The sequence below is a fragment of the Thunnus albacares genome, chromosome 24 (assembly GCF_914725855.1).
Source record: "Thunnus albacares chromosome 24, fThuAlb1.1, whole genome shotgun sequence".
Lineage (NCBI taxonomy): Eukaryota > Metazoa > Chordata > Actinopteri > Scombriformes > Scombridae > Thunnus > Thunnus albacares.
The window spans coordinates 8,164,620-8,186,170 of record NC_058129.1 but is presented as its reverse complement, the minus strand read 5'-3'; the positions used below and the strand labels follow the sequence as shown (position 1 = coordinate 8,186,170).

General features: G+C 39.1%; 1 protein-coding gene across 4 annotated transcripts in view; it reads left to right on the top strand.

The window, feature by feature from the left end:
- LOC122976317 (peripheral plasma membrane protein CASK-like) overlaps positions 1 to 20,146 on the top strand; it is a 46,700-nt gene extending 26,554 nt beyond the window's left edge. The window contains exons 11-27 of one of the 4 annotated variants that reach the window (XM_044344722.1): positions 1,117 to 1,238; positions 1,470 to 1,547; positions 1,837 to 1,917; positions 3,475 to 3,663; positions 3,853 to 3,931; positions 4,288 to 4,373; positions 4,894 to 4,962; positions 5,049 to 5,117; positions 5,663 to 5,698; positions 6,414 to 6,452; positions 6,938 to 7,134; positions 9,112 to 9,227; positions 10,511 to 10,576; positions 14,170 to 14,250; positions 15,527 to 15,729; positions 16,401 to 16,484; positions 18,258 to 20,146. In XM_044344722.1, the coding sequence (XP_044200657.1) occupies positions 1,117 to 1,238; positions 1,470 to 1,547; positions 1,837 to 1,917; positions 3,475 to 3,663; positions 3,853 to 3,931; positions 4,288 to 4,373; positions 4,894 to 4,962; positions 5,049 to 5,117; positions 5,663 to 5,698; positions 6,414 to 6,452; positions 6,938 to 7,134; positions 9,112 to 9,227; positions 10,511 to 10,576; positions 14,170 to 14,250; positions 15,527 to 15,729; positions 16,401 to 16,484; positions 18,258 to 18,434 (1,772 nt within the window). In that variant the 3' untranslated portion in view covers positions 18,435 to 20,146. Of the gene's footprint in view, positions 1 to 1,116; positions 1,239 to 1,469; positions 1,548 to 1,836; positions 1,918 to 3,474; positions 3,664 to 3,852; positions 3,932 to 4,287; positions 4,374 to 4,893; positions 4,963 to 5,048; positions 5,118 to 5,662; positions 5,699 to 6,413; positions 6,453 to 6,937; positions 7,135 to 9,111; positions 9,228 to 10,495; positions 10,577 to 14,169; positions 14,251 to 15,526; positions 15,730 to 16,400; positions 16,485 to 18,257 lie in introns of all 4 variants that reach the window. The other 3 variants (XM_044344721.1, XM_044344724.1, XM_044344723.1) reach the window with 3 other exon arrangements.
- The last annotated feature ends 1,405 nt before the right edge of the window (positions 20,147 to 21,551 follow it).

Below are 21,551 nucleotides of genomic sequence, written 5' to 3'. Positions count from 1 at the left end.
ATGTATGTAAACAGACTTATAACAAAGTTTTCCTAAAGTTAAAAGCTGATTAAATAGCATTTTTTTCTCATTTGCTAACTCTATTTCATGCCTCACAGTTACATTTAAAGTCTCATTTGTTCTTTTCTCAAAGCCCATTATTATGCATATTTCTAACTGGGATTATTTTCTACATATCCATCATTTATCTCTAATTCCAGCGCTTCTCTCTCTCTCTCTCGTTTTCTTATTAACTGAGCAAACCTGGCTTTTTTTCCTATTCAATAAGATGGGCGGAATAATCTGTAGTCCCTAATTGTTTCATTTGAAATATTTATAATTTATAAGATCATTTTCATTTCCTGGGTTTAGTGTGTCATGTCGCCCACCACAATACATTTTATTCATCAGCTTGTGGATTCAAATGTGTCACTGGGTCAAAGCTCTTCTACAAATCACCTTCAAAGAAAACGCCATTTCGATCTGTGAGGAGAGGAAATGTATTCTGACCGCACAGCACTGTTCATCTAGACTTCATCTCTTTTTATAGTCTTTCGCACCTCCGTGTTGAGTTATGGTAGATTAGAATAGATTTGTACGTGTGTTGTGTGAGGGCTACACTTCTTAAGAGATTAACTTAATATTTTAGATTTAAGTTTACCTTTCCTCTGCATATTTTCCTTTTTGTTATATTTCTACTTTGCATTTTTACTTGGGTGTACTGCTCTTCAACAATCATCACATTATCACACTGTGACTTTCTGAAGTGACTTTCTTCTGATGTTGTATTGATGCCGTTACCACTGTTTCTCTGGTTTTGCTGCATGTGTGGGCGATGCAGCAGGTACTTGGGGTTAAATAGTTCTGATTGTTGTGTGTTTTTGATGTTGTGACTTTCATTTTGTGATTTTGTGTGTTACTTTTAGTATTTCTTTTTTTTCCTGTTTGTGGATGTGTAACATTTAGTCTTTCTGTTGATAAGTGTGTCATGTTCAGTGTTTGTATTTTGTGTCGTGTTGAATGTTTGGGGACTGCTTGGTGTACTTGTGAGTATATTTGTGTGTATTATTCAGTCTATATCTGAGTGTATAACTTATATACGTGTGTTTGTGTGTGTGTGTGTGTGTGTGTGTAAAGGGGCAGTATCACAGGTTTTGGACAGTCTAGAGGAGATCCATGCGTTGACGGACTGCAGTGAGAAAGACATGGACTTCCTTCACAGTGTCTTCCAGGATCAGCACCTCCACACTCTGTTAGATGTGAGTAAACCACAATATCAAGACTTCTTCCTCTGTAATACCAAAAATGTCCAGTAGGTGTCATGTCAAGTCCAGAATCTGCTATCTAGTAGTCCAATATGTACCGTCAACTTAATAGGCTTAGTATTGCTCTGGTTTTACCTTTGATTGGAGGTAAAATTGTCTCATGTTGTTCCTCTTGCATTATCATTGTGGCCTAATTAATATGTTTGTTACTGTTTGCTGTTTCAGCTTTATGACAAAATCAACACCAGGTCGTCCCCTCAGATCAGAAATCCTCCTAGTGATGGAGTGCAGAGAGCCAAAGAGGTGATGAAATCACTGCTTACATTCACATGGATGGACACACATTTACAAAAATCTGATGTTCAACAATCTTAAAATGTTAATTTTCTAGTTCTAATCAATGATTGAGTTTAACAGACTAAGTCCTAATCAATGACTGATGCCTACTGAAAAAGCTTTGTGGGCAAAGCAAGTAAATAACAAACAGGCATTGACCAAAATGAGATACAGTGAGATATTTATTCTTGTCAGTGTTATTTATGAATATTCTAGAGATTCTCATTTCCCTCTTCCTGCCTGTTCTCCTCAACAGGTACTGGAAACCATCTCTTGTTACCCAGAGAACATGGAGGCCAAGGAGCTCAGGAGGATCCTCACACAGCCGCACTTCATGGTCAGATATTACAAAACTACAAACACACAAGGCAACATGCACAGTCTTTCCCCAGATTGTTTATTGGTCTGTACATGTAGAGCATACTTACTGGTGTGTGAGATTACAGCCTACTGTGTCAGAAGTAGGGTTCTTTTGACAATCCACATAACTCCTTTGGCCACAAAGCTGCTTAGCACCTGAGCTTTGCAAGCTCTCGGGCAGTAATAGCAATTGCAGAGGAAAAAGGGAGACAGAAGCATTATAGCAGTAGAAAGAGACGAAGGGCTTCAGCCTGTTGTAGTGTGGACACAGTAATATTTGTGGTAACCATGTTCGTCCGATGACTGTAATGGCTGAAACAGACCTGAGACTAGAAGAACAATCAGGGAGGATATTGTTGGCAGACTTGGAAAGTGAAAACTGAGGCAGAATAAATCTGTGGTGGATTTCATGTTAGGGTGTAACATTCTCTGTACAGTCTGTTATTGCCTCACCTGAAGGAGTGCAGCTTGTTTTGTGGCTGCAGTTTTCATCTCAGTAAGTGTTTCTGGATACAACAATGTAATGGCTAATACGTTGATTAGTTAAGTGTGAATTGTTTTTTTACTGTCAGTAGTTTTGTAGATGTGTTCTTTTGAATAACGGTGACCTAGAAAACAGTTAAATTTAGTTTAAAACTGGTTTATTCAGCTCAGTTACAAGAGGGGAGAGATGTTTCCCTCTGCTGATTCAGTCTGTGACACTTACTGGAGCTGTCACGCCTTAGGTTTGGTTCAATCCAATTAGCCTGTCTTGCTCTCTGACCTGACCGGCTGGCTTTTTTCTTCCTGCCAGAGGCATTTAACGGCGGTGCAAGCAGAATGGCTGTGAAGGGCTTTAGCATGGCAGTACATAGGAAGAAACATGTCACACTTCAAATTTTTTTCCTATATCGTGTACAATTTCATTTGTGAGGCAGTGATGCGAGTACATGTTTTGTTCCTGTTAGTTATTTCTACACCGGCTACGATCATTAGCAGCTCATTACTTAGTATGCAGTCATTTTGTGTTTATACAAAGTCAAACACTTGTTAGAATCCCTTGTTGATGCCTTTGTAAACATTTGTTATTCTTCTCAGCCACAGTAATGTTCTCCATCAGTCAAAAGCCTTTAATGCCAGCTGTTTAAAGTCTCAATTACTGTCATCATCAGTGAACACGTTGTTGCTTCAATGAGCAGATGTGAGCATTTGGCAAAGGCAGCTAGTAGATGTGGTAGTAAAAACAGTCAGTGACATGATCAGTGGCCAAAGAGGATTAGTAAAAGCCACACTCCATCCAAAGCCAGCCACTCACTCACACACACACACACACACACACCTCGCTCCTGACTAGGATTTGGTATGTATTTGTTTTATCTACTAGTTATTCATTCAGAAATATTTTCCCTTCCAGTTTTTATGACCAATTTTGGATTAATGGCCATACAGTTTGATTCCCACTCAGTTCACCTGTAGAAAAATAGAACAGATTTAAGGATATTTTTACAGTTTGATTCAAGAGTCTTAACATTCATGACTGTCTGTGTACATCCAGGCTCTGCTGCAGACCCACGATGTGGTGGCCCACGAGGTCTACAGCGACGAGGCGCTGAGGGTGACCCCCCCACCCACTTCACCATACCTGAACGGAGACTCCCCAGACAGCACCAACGGAGACATGGACCTGGAGAATGTCACCAGGGTTCGCCTGGTCCAGTTTCAGAAGAACACTGACGAGCCCATGGTGTGTAGACAGAAAACACACACACTGTCAGCTTCTGGAATTTACATGCTTACTTTCTCTTTTCATCTAACCAATATTTATACCTGAACCCAACCTGGATGCTTTTTGGAGGAATTTGTGATTAATGTGTTATTAACTTTCCTCAGCCACTATCAGTTTCCCCTCTGACCCTCTGACTGTCTCCTCTAGGGCATTACTCTGAAAATGAACGAGCTCAACCACTGTATTGTGGCCCGAATCATGCATGGTGGAATGATTCATCGACAAGGTACACATCCATATAAGAATACTATTATGCAAGATTGCACCGCTCATGCATATTTAATAGGAACACTCAGCCATTAATTTTGTCAATCTGACAAGAAAATATGATTAACCACAGAGTTTATAAAGTAGGTGGGCAATAATTGTTGGATCAGAATAATTCTTATACTCTCTTTGGACTTACCTCTGGTAATTGAAATAACAATGAAATGTAACTCTTCCTTACATTAGTTGGGCTCCCCCTGGAATCATCTCAATAACCCCTGGGGTTTCCTGGGCTCGGCTTCGTGAAGGGCTGATGTTTCAACACCCAAGAGCCTCATTTGTAGCTTTTATTAATTCATTATTTCTCTGCTTCAGGGACTCTGCATGTAGGAGATGAGATCAGAGAGATTAATGGCATCAGCGTTGCCAATCAGACAGTAGAACAGCTCCAAAAGATGCTGGTAAGTCACACAGATGAGACTTCCTTTACTCTTTACATTTGGACTGTGCCTTTAGCATGAATTTCTTTATACAAGAATGTAACATGTTTGGTTTGTGCTTGTATCAAAAGATGTTGCTATGTGGACTATTTACATTATTACTTAATAATATTATTTTCATATAGTGAGACATCTCTCTCTGTCTGAGATGTCAAAGTCATGGTAGAAAACAGAATTAATAGGGATAAAATCCCAGCAGTGGTACTGAGCAGGGCTACAACAAACAACTATTTTCATTATCGATTAATCTATCGATTATTTTCTTGATTAATTGATTAGTCATTTGAGTAACATTTTTCAATATTCAGTTTACTCTCATATAAGACTAACGAAACCAGAAATTATTCACATTAAAGAAGTGAATCAACTAATAGTTGCAGCTCTAGTACTGAGCCAACAAGGCTTTGGCCTTATCAGTTTTGTTATTATCTTGGTATAATGATACTCATATGTAAAACGCATTTTTGCCTTGTCCCCACAGAGGGAGATGAGGGGTAGCATCACTTTCAAAATTGTACCCTGTTACCGGTCCCAGTCCATGTCTTGTGAGGTAAGGAGCCACAAACACACACTTGTGCTACATTTTGCTGACTCTGCAGGGGGAGGAAATATTTATTTTGCATTTTTTTATTGCAGAAAGAGTCACCAGATTTGTCCCGACAGTCGCCTGCAAATGGTCATGCCAGTGTCACCAGCTCCATCCTGGTATGTTTCTGTTTCTCCTTTTCACTGTCTCACACACACACACACACACACACACACACACACACTTTAACAGATATAGCCGCAGGCTAGTAAAAGAGAAATGGTGCAAGAAATACACATAAAGTATAGTGTTTTTCTAAATTACTGTCTTGTTCAATATGTTTTTGTTTTTTTTTATTATCAGTAGTATTGCATAGTCAAGTGTACACATTTGCAAATTCAGGAATGAACTTTAAACAAAGAATACATATATTATTATATGTTATATGTTATATTAATATATTATTCATTATTCTTCCTCTAATTTGGTAATGATCATATACTACAGTCTCCACATCCCACATGTAATTGATGATGATTAAATTACTGTCATTATAACACATTACTCATTACACAGATAAAAGTTAGTGATTAATGGGCTAATCTGGTGTGTCAGAGGTTAAGTTTCACACCATCATAACAACATCTTGGTTTTAAAGCTGGACCAATGTCATGTAGTTTCCCCGCAACTAGTAACCATAAAATTTTTTTGTCATCTCATCTAGGACCTGCCAGCAACAATTCAGCCTAAAGGCCGTCAGGTGAGATTTTCTCCTCCTTTACACCATGACTGCAAGCCTCCAATTCAGTCGTCTTCTCCTCCCTTTGCTTCACAAACGTCCACTGATTTGACAAACTAACATTCACCCCAACAAGTCCAAATCTGCATGTATGTGCTGATGTGTATGTATTTAATAGCACTCATGTTCTTCCATTCCCATTACATCTATTTTGTTTACATTAAGTGCTACTCTCCAGAGTTAGCCCTTAGCTGTAGTCTGCTTTGGCCTCCCTTGAACACAGGAAAGGACTCCTACACAGCTGTAAAAAGTAGTAGTTAGTTTTCTGGGTTGTTAGTTTAGGAGGCTGGGAACATTTTAGTCTAATACAACATATTTCCTCATTACAATATATTGAAAAGACACAACGTCTATAATAAGTGTAGTAACAATATTTTACGATTGAAATGTTTAGGAACTAGTTTGTCCCGGTCACAGTGTGTCCCTCAACTTGTTCCATTAGTTGATTTTAGCCATTTGTCTGCTGCATGATGTGTTCATCATGCTCCAAGCTCACACATATGTGCATACACACACACACACATATACTGTACAATGCAGTAAAAACTATGTAATATGTTAGATTCAGCATACAAATATGGGTCCCTCATCACACCTCCTTTCTTTATGCCCCACAACATTTTCTACTGCATGATATATGTGTAAGTGTGTGTGTGTGATGCTCTCAACCCCATAGATCTCCAGACCTGCTATCAAGGACAAATTGTCCATCAAGGTAAGATGTCTTAAGTGGACCCTTGTAGAAGTAGATCCCAATTCCTCCCACCCCCATCGCAAAGATCATAGTGGTGTCTAGATCCCATGCTAGCTGTCAAGGCTTAGTCTTCATATCTGGTTCGTCACTGGACATAAAAGCCAACAAAAAATTGGATGTTTGCACAAAAGCTGTTGATAAAACGGACTCCCCCGCAGGCAGAGAAGTGGTTAAACGCTTTGTTCGATCATTTTCGTCTTGTTCATTTATCTAAATGTCTGTGTCCTTTCCTGCTTCGGCTGATATGCTCTTGATTTTTCCTGTGCTGTCTTTTTGTCTCTTAATGACGAGCGTCATTAGGGTTTTAGCAGCCAGTCTGCTTTCATACGGGCAGCTTGACCAATCATATTCTCTTTCCCATATATTCTCCTATGATCGCAACGCTATTTTTTGCCACTGTGTCAGCAGCTACCAACATTTTTTTGTCTGACTGTTCTTCCCTACAGATTTATGTACGTGCTCAGTTTGAGTATGACCCAGCGAAAGACGACCTCATCCCATGTAAGGAGGCAGGCATTCGCTTCAGGGTGGGTGACATCATTCAGATCATCTCCAAGGACGACCACAATTGGTGGCAGGGAAAGCTGGAGAATACCAAGAACGGCACAGCAGGCCTCATTCCCTCACCTGAGCTACAGGAGTGGTGAGTAGAGCGCCCGATAAAGAACAAAAATGTGATGTGTTCTGTATTTCAGAGTAGCGATGTCAAGGATTAATTGATTATCAATTAGTTGTAGTTAATAATTAATTTAAAAAATATATATATATTAACTGTAACTGTCAGAAAATGTTATGTAGATTTGCTTTAGTACCTAGTTGCGCTAGTGGGTGGAGCCTTTTGCTGTTTCATGAGATAGTGAGTTTGCTGACCACTGTAAGGGCCACACAAATCGTTCTGCTCAGTCGTGTTGATTAACACAGCAGCATAAAGTTGTGAAAATTCCACCACGTTGTTGTCTGGCGACTGTTTGGTTTAGCTAGCTATCTGATATATAGCTATACTGTCCTCTTCAACAGAAGGAGTGAGCAGCTGCAGTGCTAATATTCAGGACACTGATTACACATGCTTCCAACAAATCAAAACTACAGTGTTGATCCTGTATAAGTGATCTAGTCAGATCTATTTTCTGTCCTCTAATGCACCTGGAAGTTGTGCAGCTGTTTGCTGGTTAATATTTTGGATTTTATCTGGCCTCACAGAAGCTCTGCAGTTTTAAATATATTCATTATTTTGTGTTACTGAATGTGTAATTCAAGTAACATGATGTTTATTAGATCTGTTCTTTGAATTCCTAATGTACTCTGATTTTGCATGGAACATAGGTCACGTGGTTTTATTATGGAAAAACTTATTTCATAAATTATAAATGAATTGATTGATAATGCAGCTGACTATCGTTTTTTTTTTTTTTTATAAATGCTTATGATTTGCATCCCTATTTCAGTGTTTTTACACTCAGTTGTTTATTAGATGCACCTTGCTGAAACTAATACAGCGGCCCTGCAATAAATCCTACCTGTATGAAGGTTAAAATGTTCAGTTTTTGTTGAAACTATTTGAGAGGTCAAGCATTTGTATTATGTAGGTGTTCATTGTCTGGCAACGAACCAATGCAAATTTTAACCAATATCCTTAGTCGATCAATCATTAACAATTTATTAAGTACAGTAGACATTTTCCATAATAATGCCTTTTTTACACACTGACGTGACCTATGTAAAGAACATATTTAACACCAAATTACTTGAATTATATTTTCTGCCACTGCTAAAATGTATTAATACTGCAAACAGTGTTGTGTTGGAAACATGTGTAATTACAGTCTTTGACACTCAGCTCCCAGCAGCTAGTAGCTGCTTCTGTTGAAGATGCTAGTTCAGCATGAGCCTCAGATAGCCACCAGACAACTCGGTGGAATTATTCTCAACTTTGTTGCAGTGTTCATCAACACAGCAGCAACAGTGAGCAGAGCAGTCAGCTAACGTTACACTTTTTATCTCATAAAACGGTAAGATGCACCACCTAGTGGCACAAAAGGGCACTACAACAAAGCTAGAATACATCTTCTGCATTATTAGTTAATATATTTTTTAATCAATTATCATCCTTACTGGCAACTAGGCTACTTTGGAAGTGTGAATTATGACCAATTATTCGGGCTACTATTAAAAAAAAACAAGTCAGAGATTTTCAGAATGAAGTCATAATATTATAAGCTGTAATTTATTAGAAAAAAGACACTAAATTATGATATGTTTAATGTAATACTTCCTATGACGTCTGTAGGATTTAGCTGGCTACTCTTTACAACACCTCATATTGTTGGTCAAAAAAGCAGTGTAAAGCTGGACACTCCTGCCAGGATTTGAACCTGGTTCCTCTATCAGATGTGACAGATGTGTTACCCATACACCACAGGAGTTCAGGAATAGCTACACTACAATGCTCAGCCAAGTCCTGCATGTAATTAGTGCTACACACTTTCAAAACATGTGTCCCAGCCAAAGCTACAGCCAAAACAGATGCACGCATAGATACTGTCTCACTAATTTGCCCTTGTGTGTATGGAAAGCCAAACTTATATCTTGAATTACAGACAAGTCTATTTTTTCTTTTCAGGCGTGTGGCGTGTATAGCGATGGAGAAGACCAAACAGGAACAACAGGCCAGTTGTACCTGGTTTGGCAAGAAGAAGAAACAGTATAAAGACAAGTACCTGGCCAAGCACAATGCAGGTAATCCCTCACACACACATCCATTACCTAAGTGTATGTATACACATAGTTATTAACAGCAGATGCTAATCCACTCCAGACATTTAATTTGATAGCTGATGTAGTAGCTCACTAACATAAAACAGTGTCACCAAAATAGAAGTGCTCCATCTGGCTGTGCAGTTGACCCTACTTAATCAGCAAATTACTCTTGAGAGTTGCACTGTCACTTAAGGTCACACTTTGATCCCTGACAAAAATGTTAAAGCTGTAATTGAATGTAGACAAGCTTATTTGCTAATGATTCTGTAGTATTGTGTACAATATAGAAAGCTGATGTCTTGATTGAAGTGGTAAGGTTTAAGTAATCACACGTCCTTTGGAACACCCAATATGTGTAAACTTCTGCACGTCTGTTGCGTTTTCCCTCTGACAGACCTCTCCTACTGCTGTCTCAATTTTGCGTTCAGTAACTAACAGTGTTCTAACAGCTTTTGGTGTTAACAATTTGTTTATAGTGTTGTTTTTGGTTCACTTTGTCTTCTTTTATGGTGTCTTTTTATTAACCCTTCCGCTCCCACCCTCTGTCCATATTTCATGCTGTCTCTTACCCAATGACATGGCTGCATGTAAGTAACTCCAGACAGCTGGCGTACAGCTTCTGTGTTTTTCTTCCTCCTCTCTCTGCTTTTATACCTTGTCCTCCTCCTAATGTCTCCTGTCTCCTTGACTTTTGAATGAATTGCTTTGTTAGGGTTGCTGCAAGCTGCTGTTATTTTCAATGTAATTCATATTGGTGAGATGCTAGTCAGCTTAGCATTGTTCAGCTTGGTTGTGTTTTTCTGTCTGACCAAGGTTAGTGCAAATAAGCAAGTTTTAATGCTTTCTCAAGGCGTTTGACCTTCATCAGGTCTGCTCGGTGCTCATTTGGAACAGCAGTTGTTGTACATTATGGCATCATTTGAATAATTCAGCCCTTAATATTAAAAACCCATCTGATTTAGGATCACAGGCTTGATTTAAGCCACAGGAGAACACATTGGATTTAATGTTAATCTCGTTAGCATTGCATTGCTTGTGTCCCCTCTGATTGTCTATTTATTTATTTATTGAGATGTGCTTTTGTTCACACTACTGTGAAGTATGTATAGTAACCACTCTAGTCTTATCCAACAAGTAATTTTATTTATATTCAAGCTCATACAATGTAAACAATTTACATTTCCATCTAACCCCTGAACTTTACGACTAATGCTGTGCTAACCAAATGCTTCTCCTCTGCTCTACAGTGTTTGATCAACTAGATCTGGTGACGTATGAGGAAGTGGTCAAACTGCCATCGTTCAAGAGGAAAACACTCGTTTTGCTTGGTGAGTAAAGATGGTTAAAAGGGAATGTGGGGCGGGGGGGTCTGCCTACCATCACCTTGAAAGCGCACTAGTTCACATGTTTTATCTCATTGGTTTAATATGTGCACAATCAAAAATAAATGTTTATTACAGGGGGTTACTTGCTGGAATTATTTCTTGGCCAGACACAGTGACTTGTTGGAGTCTTATCATTGTGAGGTTGCCAAGCAACCAGTGATTGGACTCCAGGAAGTCACTGCTCCTAGCCAAGAAATAGTTCCAGCAACTAACCTCCCGTAAAATTACACATTTGTTTGTGCACAAATTAAACTAACGAGATAAAACATGTTAATTAGTGAGCTTTGGAGGTGGTAGTAGGTAGGCAGGGTTTTTTTATGACCTTCGGACTGCTTCATATTTAACACATATTTAAGTCAAGGCTCAGTTATTAGATTTTTCTGGAGTGACGATGACATGACTGGTTTTGGTCTGATGTTCAGATAGTGCATGTTTCTGTGTTAGTTCAGTCTCCTTGTCCAGGGTTCTTGCTGTTTTACAGATGTGGTATCATAAGCCTAAAATGCTTCAGGTGGTCCCTGTTGATTTAGCAGTGTTGGTTCTTGTTTTAAAAGGATAGGCTCACAGTTTTTCAGGCCTGTCCTAAAACAACAGTCAGGTGTCCAAACGAACATTGACATATTTTTCTAGCCGTAATCATTCCTCCTGTTCATACTGGCCATTAAGAGATCCCCTCATAATGCACTTACAATTTACAGACGGGTGACAAATTAAAGGAAAAACTGGTACAGGTCTGAATGCTTGGGTCCACTTGTCCCCTTAGAGGGAAGGGTCACTGCTAATCAATACAAAGTTGTTATGAGTCATCACCTTTATCCTGTGATGAAACATTTCTATCCTGATGGGAGTGGTCTCTTCCAGGATGACAACACCCCCATCCATAGGGCACGAGGGGTCACTGAATGGTTTGATGAGTATGAAAATTATGTGAATCATATGCTATGGCCTTCGCAGTCACCAAATTGAACACCTATGGGAGATTTTGGACTGACGTGTTAGACAGCGCTCTCCACCACCATCCTCAAAACACCAAATGAGGGAATATCCTTCGGAAGAATGGTGTTCATCCTTCCAGAAGAGTTCCAGAGACTTGTAGAATCGGTGCCAAGGCCGAGGAACACCATTCTTCAAAAAGATATTCCCTTATTTGGTGTTTTTTGGTGGTGGAGAGCACTGTCGAACACGTCAGTCCAAAATCTCCCATAGGTGTTCAATTTGGTTGAGATCTGGTGACTGCGAAGGCCATAGCATATGATTCACATAATTTTCATACTCATCAAACCATTCAGTGACCCCTCGTGCCCTATGGATGGGGGTGTTGTCATCCTGGAAGAGATCACTCCCATCAGGATAGAAATGTTTCATCACAGGATAAAGGTGATGACTCAGAACAACTTTGTATTGATTTGCAGCAACCCTTCTCTCAAAGGGGACAAGTGGACCCAAAGCATATCAAGATATTAATGCCCAAACATGGCTTCCCAGACAAGATGTTTTTGAGGCTATAAAATTAAATAATCAAGGGCTGAAAAAATATGAAAACATAAAATTTGAATAGAAATACTTAACAGGCCTTGGTCTTGCAGACCCATTCATGATACAGACAAGTCTGAACAAAATGTCTTGACTGATTGGAAATGGAATGACCCATTGGTGACTCATACTGGAGCAGTGCAGGTACATCTACATACCGGTAACAGATGTCAGGTAGGATAGAAGCACTATCACTATCTAACTACTTACTCCAGAAACAACATTAGGACCCTTCCACACAGAGCAAACTATCTTGTCAGGGAGGAGGGGGATACAGAGAGGGAGGGGCAATCTCAGCCAAAGGGTACAAGAAGTGGAGAATAAGACTGGGATGGACACCACTTAATTGGCAGCAACCACCAGAAACATCACAGTGGGACTACCTTACATGGCTGGGCTTTCAGAACATCTACTTAGAGTCTTAAAACAGCAAGGATTCAGTGCTTACAACAAACCAATCAATTCCTTAGAGCATGTTTGGATTATTTCATGTATATCTTTGACGCTCATATGCCATATGTATATCGAAAGAGTGACAGTTGGCCGTAATGTGATATTACCATAGAAGGACTGCTCTGCTAGAAATGGAGGACAAAATTCAGTTCTTGTTCAATGCATTCCAAGGTTGCCAAATCTAATATGAGTATTTTGCAGTCTGAGTTAGCCAAATCTGTCTTCACACTGGCAGTTATATGTAGGTTTATTGGCAGTGTTTTGTCAACAAAACTATATGCCACTGCCAGAACGTGTCCCTCTGCCTTGCAGTAGGAAGGGATCTTCTTTGGACCATAACATTGGAAATGCCTACCTCAGACTCCCAAAGCCTCATATTAGCTTCAGCTGAACATTGAAATACATTCATGCACAGGAACAAGAAATGTGGATTTTGTCCCCCCCATTTCTTTAAGAGTAGTCCCTCTATGTAGAAGAGAAATGGTTACAGCAATCCAGGTCTTTCAATGTACTTATGCCATGTGAGTATTGAAGGACAGGTCTGTAATTTTTCAAATCTGTCTTGAAACAACTGTCAGGAGTCCAAATGAACATTGAAACAGGTTTGCTTGCTATGATGATTTCTCCTGTTCATACATGCCATTAAGAGATCCCTTCCTTATGTACTTTCAGTGTAAGGGATGGGGGACAATCTGACATTAATAGGAGGCTCCAGCAGTCAAATCAAGTGGATATTTTCTAAAATTATAGTCTTTTTCCAGGGAAACAAATTTGTACTTATTTTTTATACTTGACAATTGTAACTTTGAAAATGATCCACTTGATTTGACTGCTGAAGCCTCATTAACTTCAGATTAGCTTTTTATGCATTAAAATACATTTTTGTACACAATGAGGACTGTGAATTTTGTCCCAAATCACTTCCATTGATGGCGCATTCGGAAGGGATCTTCTTATCATCAGTATGAACAAGAGGAATGATTATCGTGTGCAAAACCTCCTTCAATGTTCATATGGATACCTGACTATTGTTTTAACACAGACTTGAAAAATTCTGAACCTATCCTTTAAGATGGACTTGAAATAATCCAGACCTATCTTTTAAGATCTCTGCTAGTACACCATAAAGACACAACCCCGAGGGAATAGTTGTGGATAAGACTGCATCATGAAACAGCAAGAACCATGAACAGGGAGGCAGAATTAACACCAGAAACATACAACATCAGCTATCTGAACACCACACCAAAACCAGACATAGCTTCGCATGCGGACAGCCAGAGAAACATCATAAGGGGCCATTCACATTCAACACCAAAAACCCTCCTTCAACAGAGACAGCAGTCACTGTCTTGCTCCATGTAGACCTCTACATATGTAAAACCACCTGTTATGTGACAACAGAGCAAACCATTTGCTTAAAGACTGATAGAATCATTTTATTCAACAATAACAGAAAGAGCATCTCTAGCAACTAAGTTACAGCTTGAAAGTTCATCTGTGTCTGTTACTGGATTGATCAACCTGTGTAATTGTCTCCTTTCATTCAGGTGCACATGGAGTTGGCAGGAGGCACATCAAGAACACACTCATTACCAAACATCCTGACCGCTTCGCCTACCCCATCCCTCGTAAGGAGACACACACTACTACCATAACAACTACACTAAACTACACTAACTAAAAAACTGTGTGATGGGGTTACATGTTTGCAGCTTCACTTATCATTAGACCACAGAAGATGCATCAACTGATATCTCTAAACGCTCTAAACTGAAATTAAATTACATTTCTTGTCTACAACAGCATACATAATACAGTCTACATATAGGGAGACCTTTGATACAGCCAATTAAATCTTGCATAAAGCAGTCTGCTCTGTCGGAACATAGTCACACTGAGCCAGACAGCAGCCTGTTACACAAAAGCCACAGACTCTGAACAACAACCCACATTGGTTTTCTTGCTGAAGTCTCACCATCTAACTTACAACAATGTACACTAAACCTACCCTGCACCTTAGCTTGTTGAACGAGCCACCAAACAAACATTAACTAGGGAAAAGTGCACCGCAAGTTCGAAGGCTAGATACTCTTCAATATCACTGCTAGCAAAACTGTCTGCCCATTACTTGAAGCTACAGTGCAAGTTTTAAAGCTGCGACAATTAGTCATTTAATTGAAAAGTCAATCAACAGAAAATTAATCTGCGACTATTTTGATAATCAAATAATTGTTTTTTTAAAAGCAAAAATACTGAATATTTGCTTCTCAGATGTGAGAATTGGATGCTTTTCTTTGTCATACACAAACTGAATATCTTTGGGTTTTGGACTGTTGGTCAGACATAAAAAGAGACATTTGAAGATGTCAGTTTAAGCTGCAGGAAATTATAATTTCCAATTTTCCATATTCACTGACATTTTACAGACAAAATGGTAAATCGAGAAAATAGTTCTCAGATTGATCGTTATTGAAAATAACAGTTGAAGCCCCAGCGGGTTTGTTTACTTTGTCTTTCTTCTATACGGTGTAACAACAGCACTCTGGCAACCTGCCAGCTGCTGCCAATCAAACACAGACACAACCCTCCTGCTGAATAGAAAAGGGAGCATTTCTGATATTTGCCCAAATACCCCTTTCTTACTGTACTTTTGATAATACAAAGCTATTAATACATTTTTAAAAAACATGACAATTTTTATTTTTGCAAAGAGGGATGATTAATTGTGCTTTCAGTTGGACTTTTTAAGTGTCAATTGTAGATACAATCAGTGAGTCAGAGTTGTGTTGGAAACAAAATGTTTCACATGCAACCCTTGCAATAACAAAGACAAACAACCACACCCAGTATCATATCTTCACATCTTTCAACTATCATTTTCTGTTCATCTGTCTCTCTGCTCAGACACAACTCGGCCTCCTAAGAAGGACGAGGAGAATGGGAAGAACTACTACTTTGTGTCTCATGACCAGATGATGCAGGACATCAGCAACAATGACTACCTGGAGTATGGCAGCCATGAGGATGCCATGTATGGAACCAGGCTGGAGACTATCAGGCAGATCCATGCCCAGGGCATGATCTCCATTCTGGATGTTGAGCCACAGGTGACAAGGGCTTTGTGTGTCTAGGGCTCTTTTCAGACATGCATTGTACTGCATCAACATAATATCTTAATGTTTAAAAAAGCACCCCAACTAACTACTGCAATATAACAAGGTTGGACTTAGAAATGTTTCTTTAACACTTTCAACACAGCTGATGTCTAAATCCAATGCCATCACATTAATGGAAAAGCTACAGCAGCACAAGGATAACATGCAGATATGTTCCACCACATTAAGACAAGACTCTTCTTATATACAAGCAAATAACATGTATTTAATATTCATGAAATACTGTGAACTAGACAATTTTAACATGTGGAGAAGATGTCACAACCTTATGTCATTCTACAACTATGGTCAGTCATTAATTAAACCATAAACATTCAACTGCAAATAAAGTTTCACAAATCAATTATGCCTTCACTGATATCATTACCATTCAACTCACTGCAGTTGAACACCAGTGCTGCCACAACAGTCCGAGGTAAAAATGGTACCAGATGCTAAATCACTGCAGCATTATAGATAGTAGTGTAACAACCATGTCTGAGAAGCACATTATGAAACGTTTTGTTTATATCTGACTAATTACATGCTAAGTAGTATGTATGGGATTTTAAGGGCTCACAAAGCACTGCAGAACTAAAAAAAAACAATCTTTCTCTCATCAGGCACTAAAGATCCTCAGGACAGCTGAGTTTGCTCCCTATGTTGTCTTCATCGCAGCTCCCACCATCACCCCAGGCATGACTGAGGTACTGTCACAAATACTTTCTTGCTTCCTTTCCCACTCTTGCTAGTTTTTTCAGATTTAGTTAATTTGCTTGTACTCACTAACTCTCATTAGAAATTAAAACAAGCAGAGCACCCTGGTAGCCAAATGGTTACAGTGCACACACATCACAACGTCCCTGGTTCAACTCCGGCTTGCGACCTTTGTTGCATGTCACACCTCTCTCTTGCTCTCCCCCGTCTTTCCTGTCTGCTTCTCTGCTATCAGCTCTCCACTGAAGCCAAAAAATGCCTAAAAACGTATCTTTATAATCCAGTGTTAAAATCACCTTCACTTCTGTTTCTGTCACTCTTTTTGCTTGACTGAATGTTTCTCTCACTGCATGTACCCTCTTTGCTTTAAGCATGTTTGTATTTTCTTTGGCATGCCTATTTTCATTTGCACTCAAGGTTCCAAAGTGGTGCAGGAAACTGCCTGTAAGTACTGAGTAAATGGTTTGAGTTTACCTTGTGTTTTGGATACTGTAGAAAGAAATGTCTGGCCTCTATGTTTGTATGGTTGTAGTAGTTGTCTAGCTATGTCCACTTCTAGTCCTCTTGACTTCCTCTTATTCCTATAATAATCCTCTTAATTGTGGCGCAACTTCATGCATGTTGTCTCCTCTGACCTGACCATACCTCTCCATTTCATTTTTCCTCTCCTTCCTGCACGCTGAACAATTTTGCAAAAATATCTAATTGTGATTTTTCTGATCAATATTGAAATTGCAATTTAGATTTTAGTTGTTTTCCATAAACATCAGGTCTGCATGGGTATTGTATATAGTATTAAACAAGATAAGTTCACTCCAAGCTTAATCACATACTGTTTATTGTACTCTGTTTTGCTTTTGCATTAAAAGACTGAAATGACGCACTTGGCTTGTTGTTGAGATCCTGCCCAGATTCTTTTTTTTTTTTTTTTTTAAGTTGAGAGAAGTCAACTTTTAAATAAAAGGTGGTGTAACTGCTTTCCTATAGACAGAAATTTAACCCTGTAGCTCACTTTTAATGAGATTACATTACAGTACAATTTCTATAATCACATTCCAAAATGGCATTATATTTATTGATAACAGTTACATATTTGTCCACTTATAGTAAAAGTGCAGCAAATTTTTGAACCTGACTGACAACTACTGTTGACAAATATGCAGACTGACAAGCAGCTTCACAGGCCTGAAACACAAAGGTCTCCTCTCAAGTTGATAAGCTCAAAACAGCATTACGATATGCTTCAAAGTTTAACTGGTTGAAAGTCAACTAGTTACTGATAATTATCCGCCGGCTATTGGTTATTTACACTCGACAACTGACAGCTACCAGCTCGCTAACTATTCACCACTACTCTACTCTGTTGTCTATTTGAACAAGATACAGTCCAAACTTTCTTGAAAACATCAAAATGATACAGAGTGGTGCTTCTTTCTCAAAGACACAATCTTTGGCTGATCATAATTACTTGGAGCTAAGAGCATATTGAGCAGACAACAGCTATGAATTCCCTTTGGTGTTTTAGCCAATTTATGAGATTAATTTCATCGTAGAATTTAAGCAATTGAATGCATCTGTTGTTATTTGAAAACTACTCTTTTCAGTCATGACTGCGATGTAAAAACTCTCAGCTGTACTTCTAAATATGAACGTAGAGAACTGGCCTGCAAATGGAGCATTGAAGCACATCACACACAACAAACATACAGTGTCTCTACTCCAATCATTGAGCTCCCCTCTCTTCTTCTCAAACACGCCCTCAGGATGACTCTCTTCAGCGGCTCCAGAAGGAATCGGAGATGCTGCAGCAGACCTACGCTCACTACTTCGACCAGACCATCATCAACAATGAAATTGACGACACCCTCCGCCTGCTGGAGGAGGCTGTAGACCTGGTGTCCACCACTCCTCAGTGGGTCCCTGTCTCCTGGGTTTACTGACACACGATCAACAGCGTTTAGCTCATCACCCTGGACCATCCATCTCTGATCCAACACGGATGCTAAACTTTGGTCAAATCCCCTTGAATCATGTCTCTCTCATCAGAATCACACTTGTCTGTAGATAAACTGTTGCTGAAAAAGAGGGAAATGAAGAAACTAATGACTCTGACGCTTCATTACAGAGACTTCATCCTGCTCCTGCCCCCTTTTTCTCAACAGCCTCAAAGGCATATTGTTGTGTACATATATACATATATATATATAAATGATAAAAACTAAGTGAATATGGTTCTGTCCTTATATAGTTGAAGGGAGGGGAGGGGAGGGGCAGTGTGGTAGATATTTTGTACTTTTCTTTTGTAATTGATGGATGGGTGGTAATATTGGAAAGGCAATAGCGAGCATGACCATAAAGCAGTCTTATGTGAGTGTGTGTTGACCTTTTAAGGTACTTCTTGTGGTACTCTGTGTCCTCCTCTCCCCACGCCCTCTAATCTCCTCGGCCCCTGTGACAAACAAGCCGAACTTTGAAGCACATTAGAAGCTGCTATAGTGGCGACAAGTAACTCCCTCAGCTCCAAATGCAAGTTTGAGTGAAGCAAAAAGCACAGGAAACTTGGCAGTTTCTTTCTCCCCAACTCATCCCCAGCCCTTTATTTATTTCACTGGCCCTCTGTGCCTGTCAGTTTGTTGAAGGAGCACACTGCATCCCTCTACGCTGTCGTCCCCTGTGTTGCCGTAGCCTGTTGTACCCCTGCCTCCCTTCCCTGCCTCTGATGGTCTTTGTTTACATCTCAGTTTGCACAAAACTGACAATGAAGAAGACATGTACTGCATCTTGTCACTTCAGTTTTCATTTTGTCTTGCCTACTCTCTCTAGCTGTCTTTATCCCTCTCCTCCTTACATGAAATGCTAATCAGTGGTCAGTGGACCTGGAGTATCATTCTTAGGGCATGATCTGCTATGAAAAAGCACTGACATCCACCACTTAACATGGCTCCTGAACTGAAAGACAAAAAAAACCAACGGAAAGGAGAAAAATAAACTGCCTTATCAGAGCCTTGGGGAAGAAGTCTGTAACACCTATGCACACCCCTGGTTCCTCCCAGGCAGGCTGCCACGACAAGTACTTTCTTCTTTCCTCACACTAATAGTGAGCCATGCTTGTTAAAATGAAAGTGTTCATAGGAATGTCTGTGTGGGAGGGGAGGGTCTCATGTAGGTGGGATAAATCCAATCCTAGAGCCAACGTTTTGGAACTGTTAACTGTTGTCTTAAAAAATATTAGGAGTATTCTTGTTTTGAGGGAGAGAAAATAACTAAATTTTGTGTGTAAATGTTTCAATGGTGCGTACGTCATATGAGTGAATTACCAAGAGCCAGTGTATATTAACCCTTAAAAGAAGCTCAGTATGTGACATAACCTCTTGATGCTTTACCAGAAGTGGCACAACGCAGCCCCACCTACAGTACACACTGTAAGAAAGGCACATCAGTGGAGGAGTTAAAAAATAGAGCTAAAAAAGTCAATACTCTACACTGTGTGGTGAGGTTGCCGTTGTGCCGCTTCATGTAAAGTGTTTTCATTTCAAGTCCTGTGTAAATTACTTCTGCAAATGACAAAAGCAGCTCTTCTGTATGAAATGTTGTTCTTTTTTGTTATTTCATTTTAAAAAATATATATTTCCTTTTACGTGTTTAAAGTAAACTGCCTTGTCTTCCTTTTGATTTGGGATGTGTGTGAGAGTGCGGGCACAGGTGTAATGTGTGGGTAACATTTTGTAGTATTTTACATACAGCTATAAGAAAACACTACATAAAACACTCCTTAAAAGACTGTTTGCAAAACGAAATTCCTGGATATCATCTCATAGCTCTTGTAAGAAGTGAAGATTTGTCTATTGGATTTCTCAATGATCCGTTTTTAATGAGAGACGCTTCCACAGACACGACTATGTAAAACAACTCTATATTCAATGTCATGCCCACAAGAAAAGTGTAATGAGGGTCTATATAAAAATCACATTCTTATAAATAATACAATATCGCATTGTTTGCTGTAGTCATAATTCCACTTTCTACAAACAAAGCTGAGTTCAAACAGCTGCCAGGCCCCGGTTAAGTAACACAGAACACCTAATAAACCAATTTCTTTCTCTCTCTGTATTGATTTGAAGCACAATTTTCAAGGAGAGCCGAGTGTTGGGTCATTAAAAGAGGATTGCAAAGCCTCGCTGGAGTCTGTTCAGGGTTTACTGGTTGAATCCAAGGCCTGTGCTGCTTAGGTGCCCTTGAAATCAACAAATGTGCATTTGTACATGCCAAAGTTAATTAAAAGTGGCATATTCAGTTTTGGGGGAGAAGGTCTTCAGTTGTTTGACCTACATGTTAAATTTTATTCTGCTGCTTTTTATGATTATTGCAGATATTAATAGTGAAAGCCAATAAGTACTAGAAATTGCCGTACAGGCATGTCAAACTAGCTTTGAACGTAATTTTGAGAGAATTTTAAGAGTTGTCATCTGGCAATTAAACATTGCACAGTTTAGTTTGTATCTCAAATTACAGTAGACAACATCTGTCAGACAGGCAACTGAATTACTAAAAGAAAACCTTATCCAGTGTGTTTGTACACACTTAGTTGGTGAAAAGATAATGCAGCCTACAGTAATACAATGCTAGTGTTCACAATATCAAGAAATTGTATGTACTTGGGAAGGAAAAGCAACTTATGTCCTTATTAATTTCCACACATGATCAGTCTAAATCACAAGAATCTTAAAATGGTACAGAAAAATTAAAGGTCTCAAAGAAAGCTGAAAATGTTCACCAACCTTTAAAAAAAAAAAAAATCCCATTTACAATAAAAACACTATCCTCTCCATGAAATAATTTTTGCTACTGCTCACAGCTAAGGAGTTTGATTTTCATCTCAAAAGCTTAACAGATGATTTCACCTCAGTCAATCTTTTTACTGTCAAATTTACATTGCAATCAGAAAGTATTCAGTCCCCTTCACTTTTTCCCATTTTATGTTGCAGCCTTGTGCTAAAATTGTTTAAATTCATTTTTTCCCCTCATCATTGTACACTCAATACCTCATAATGACAAAG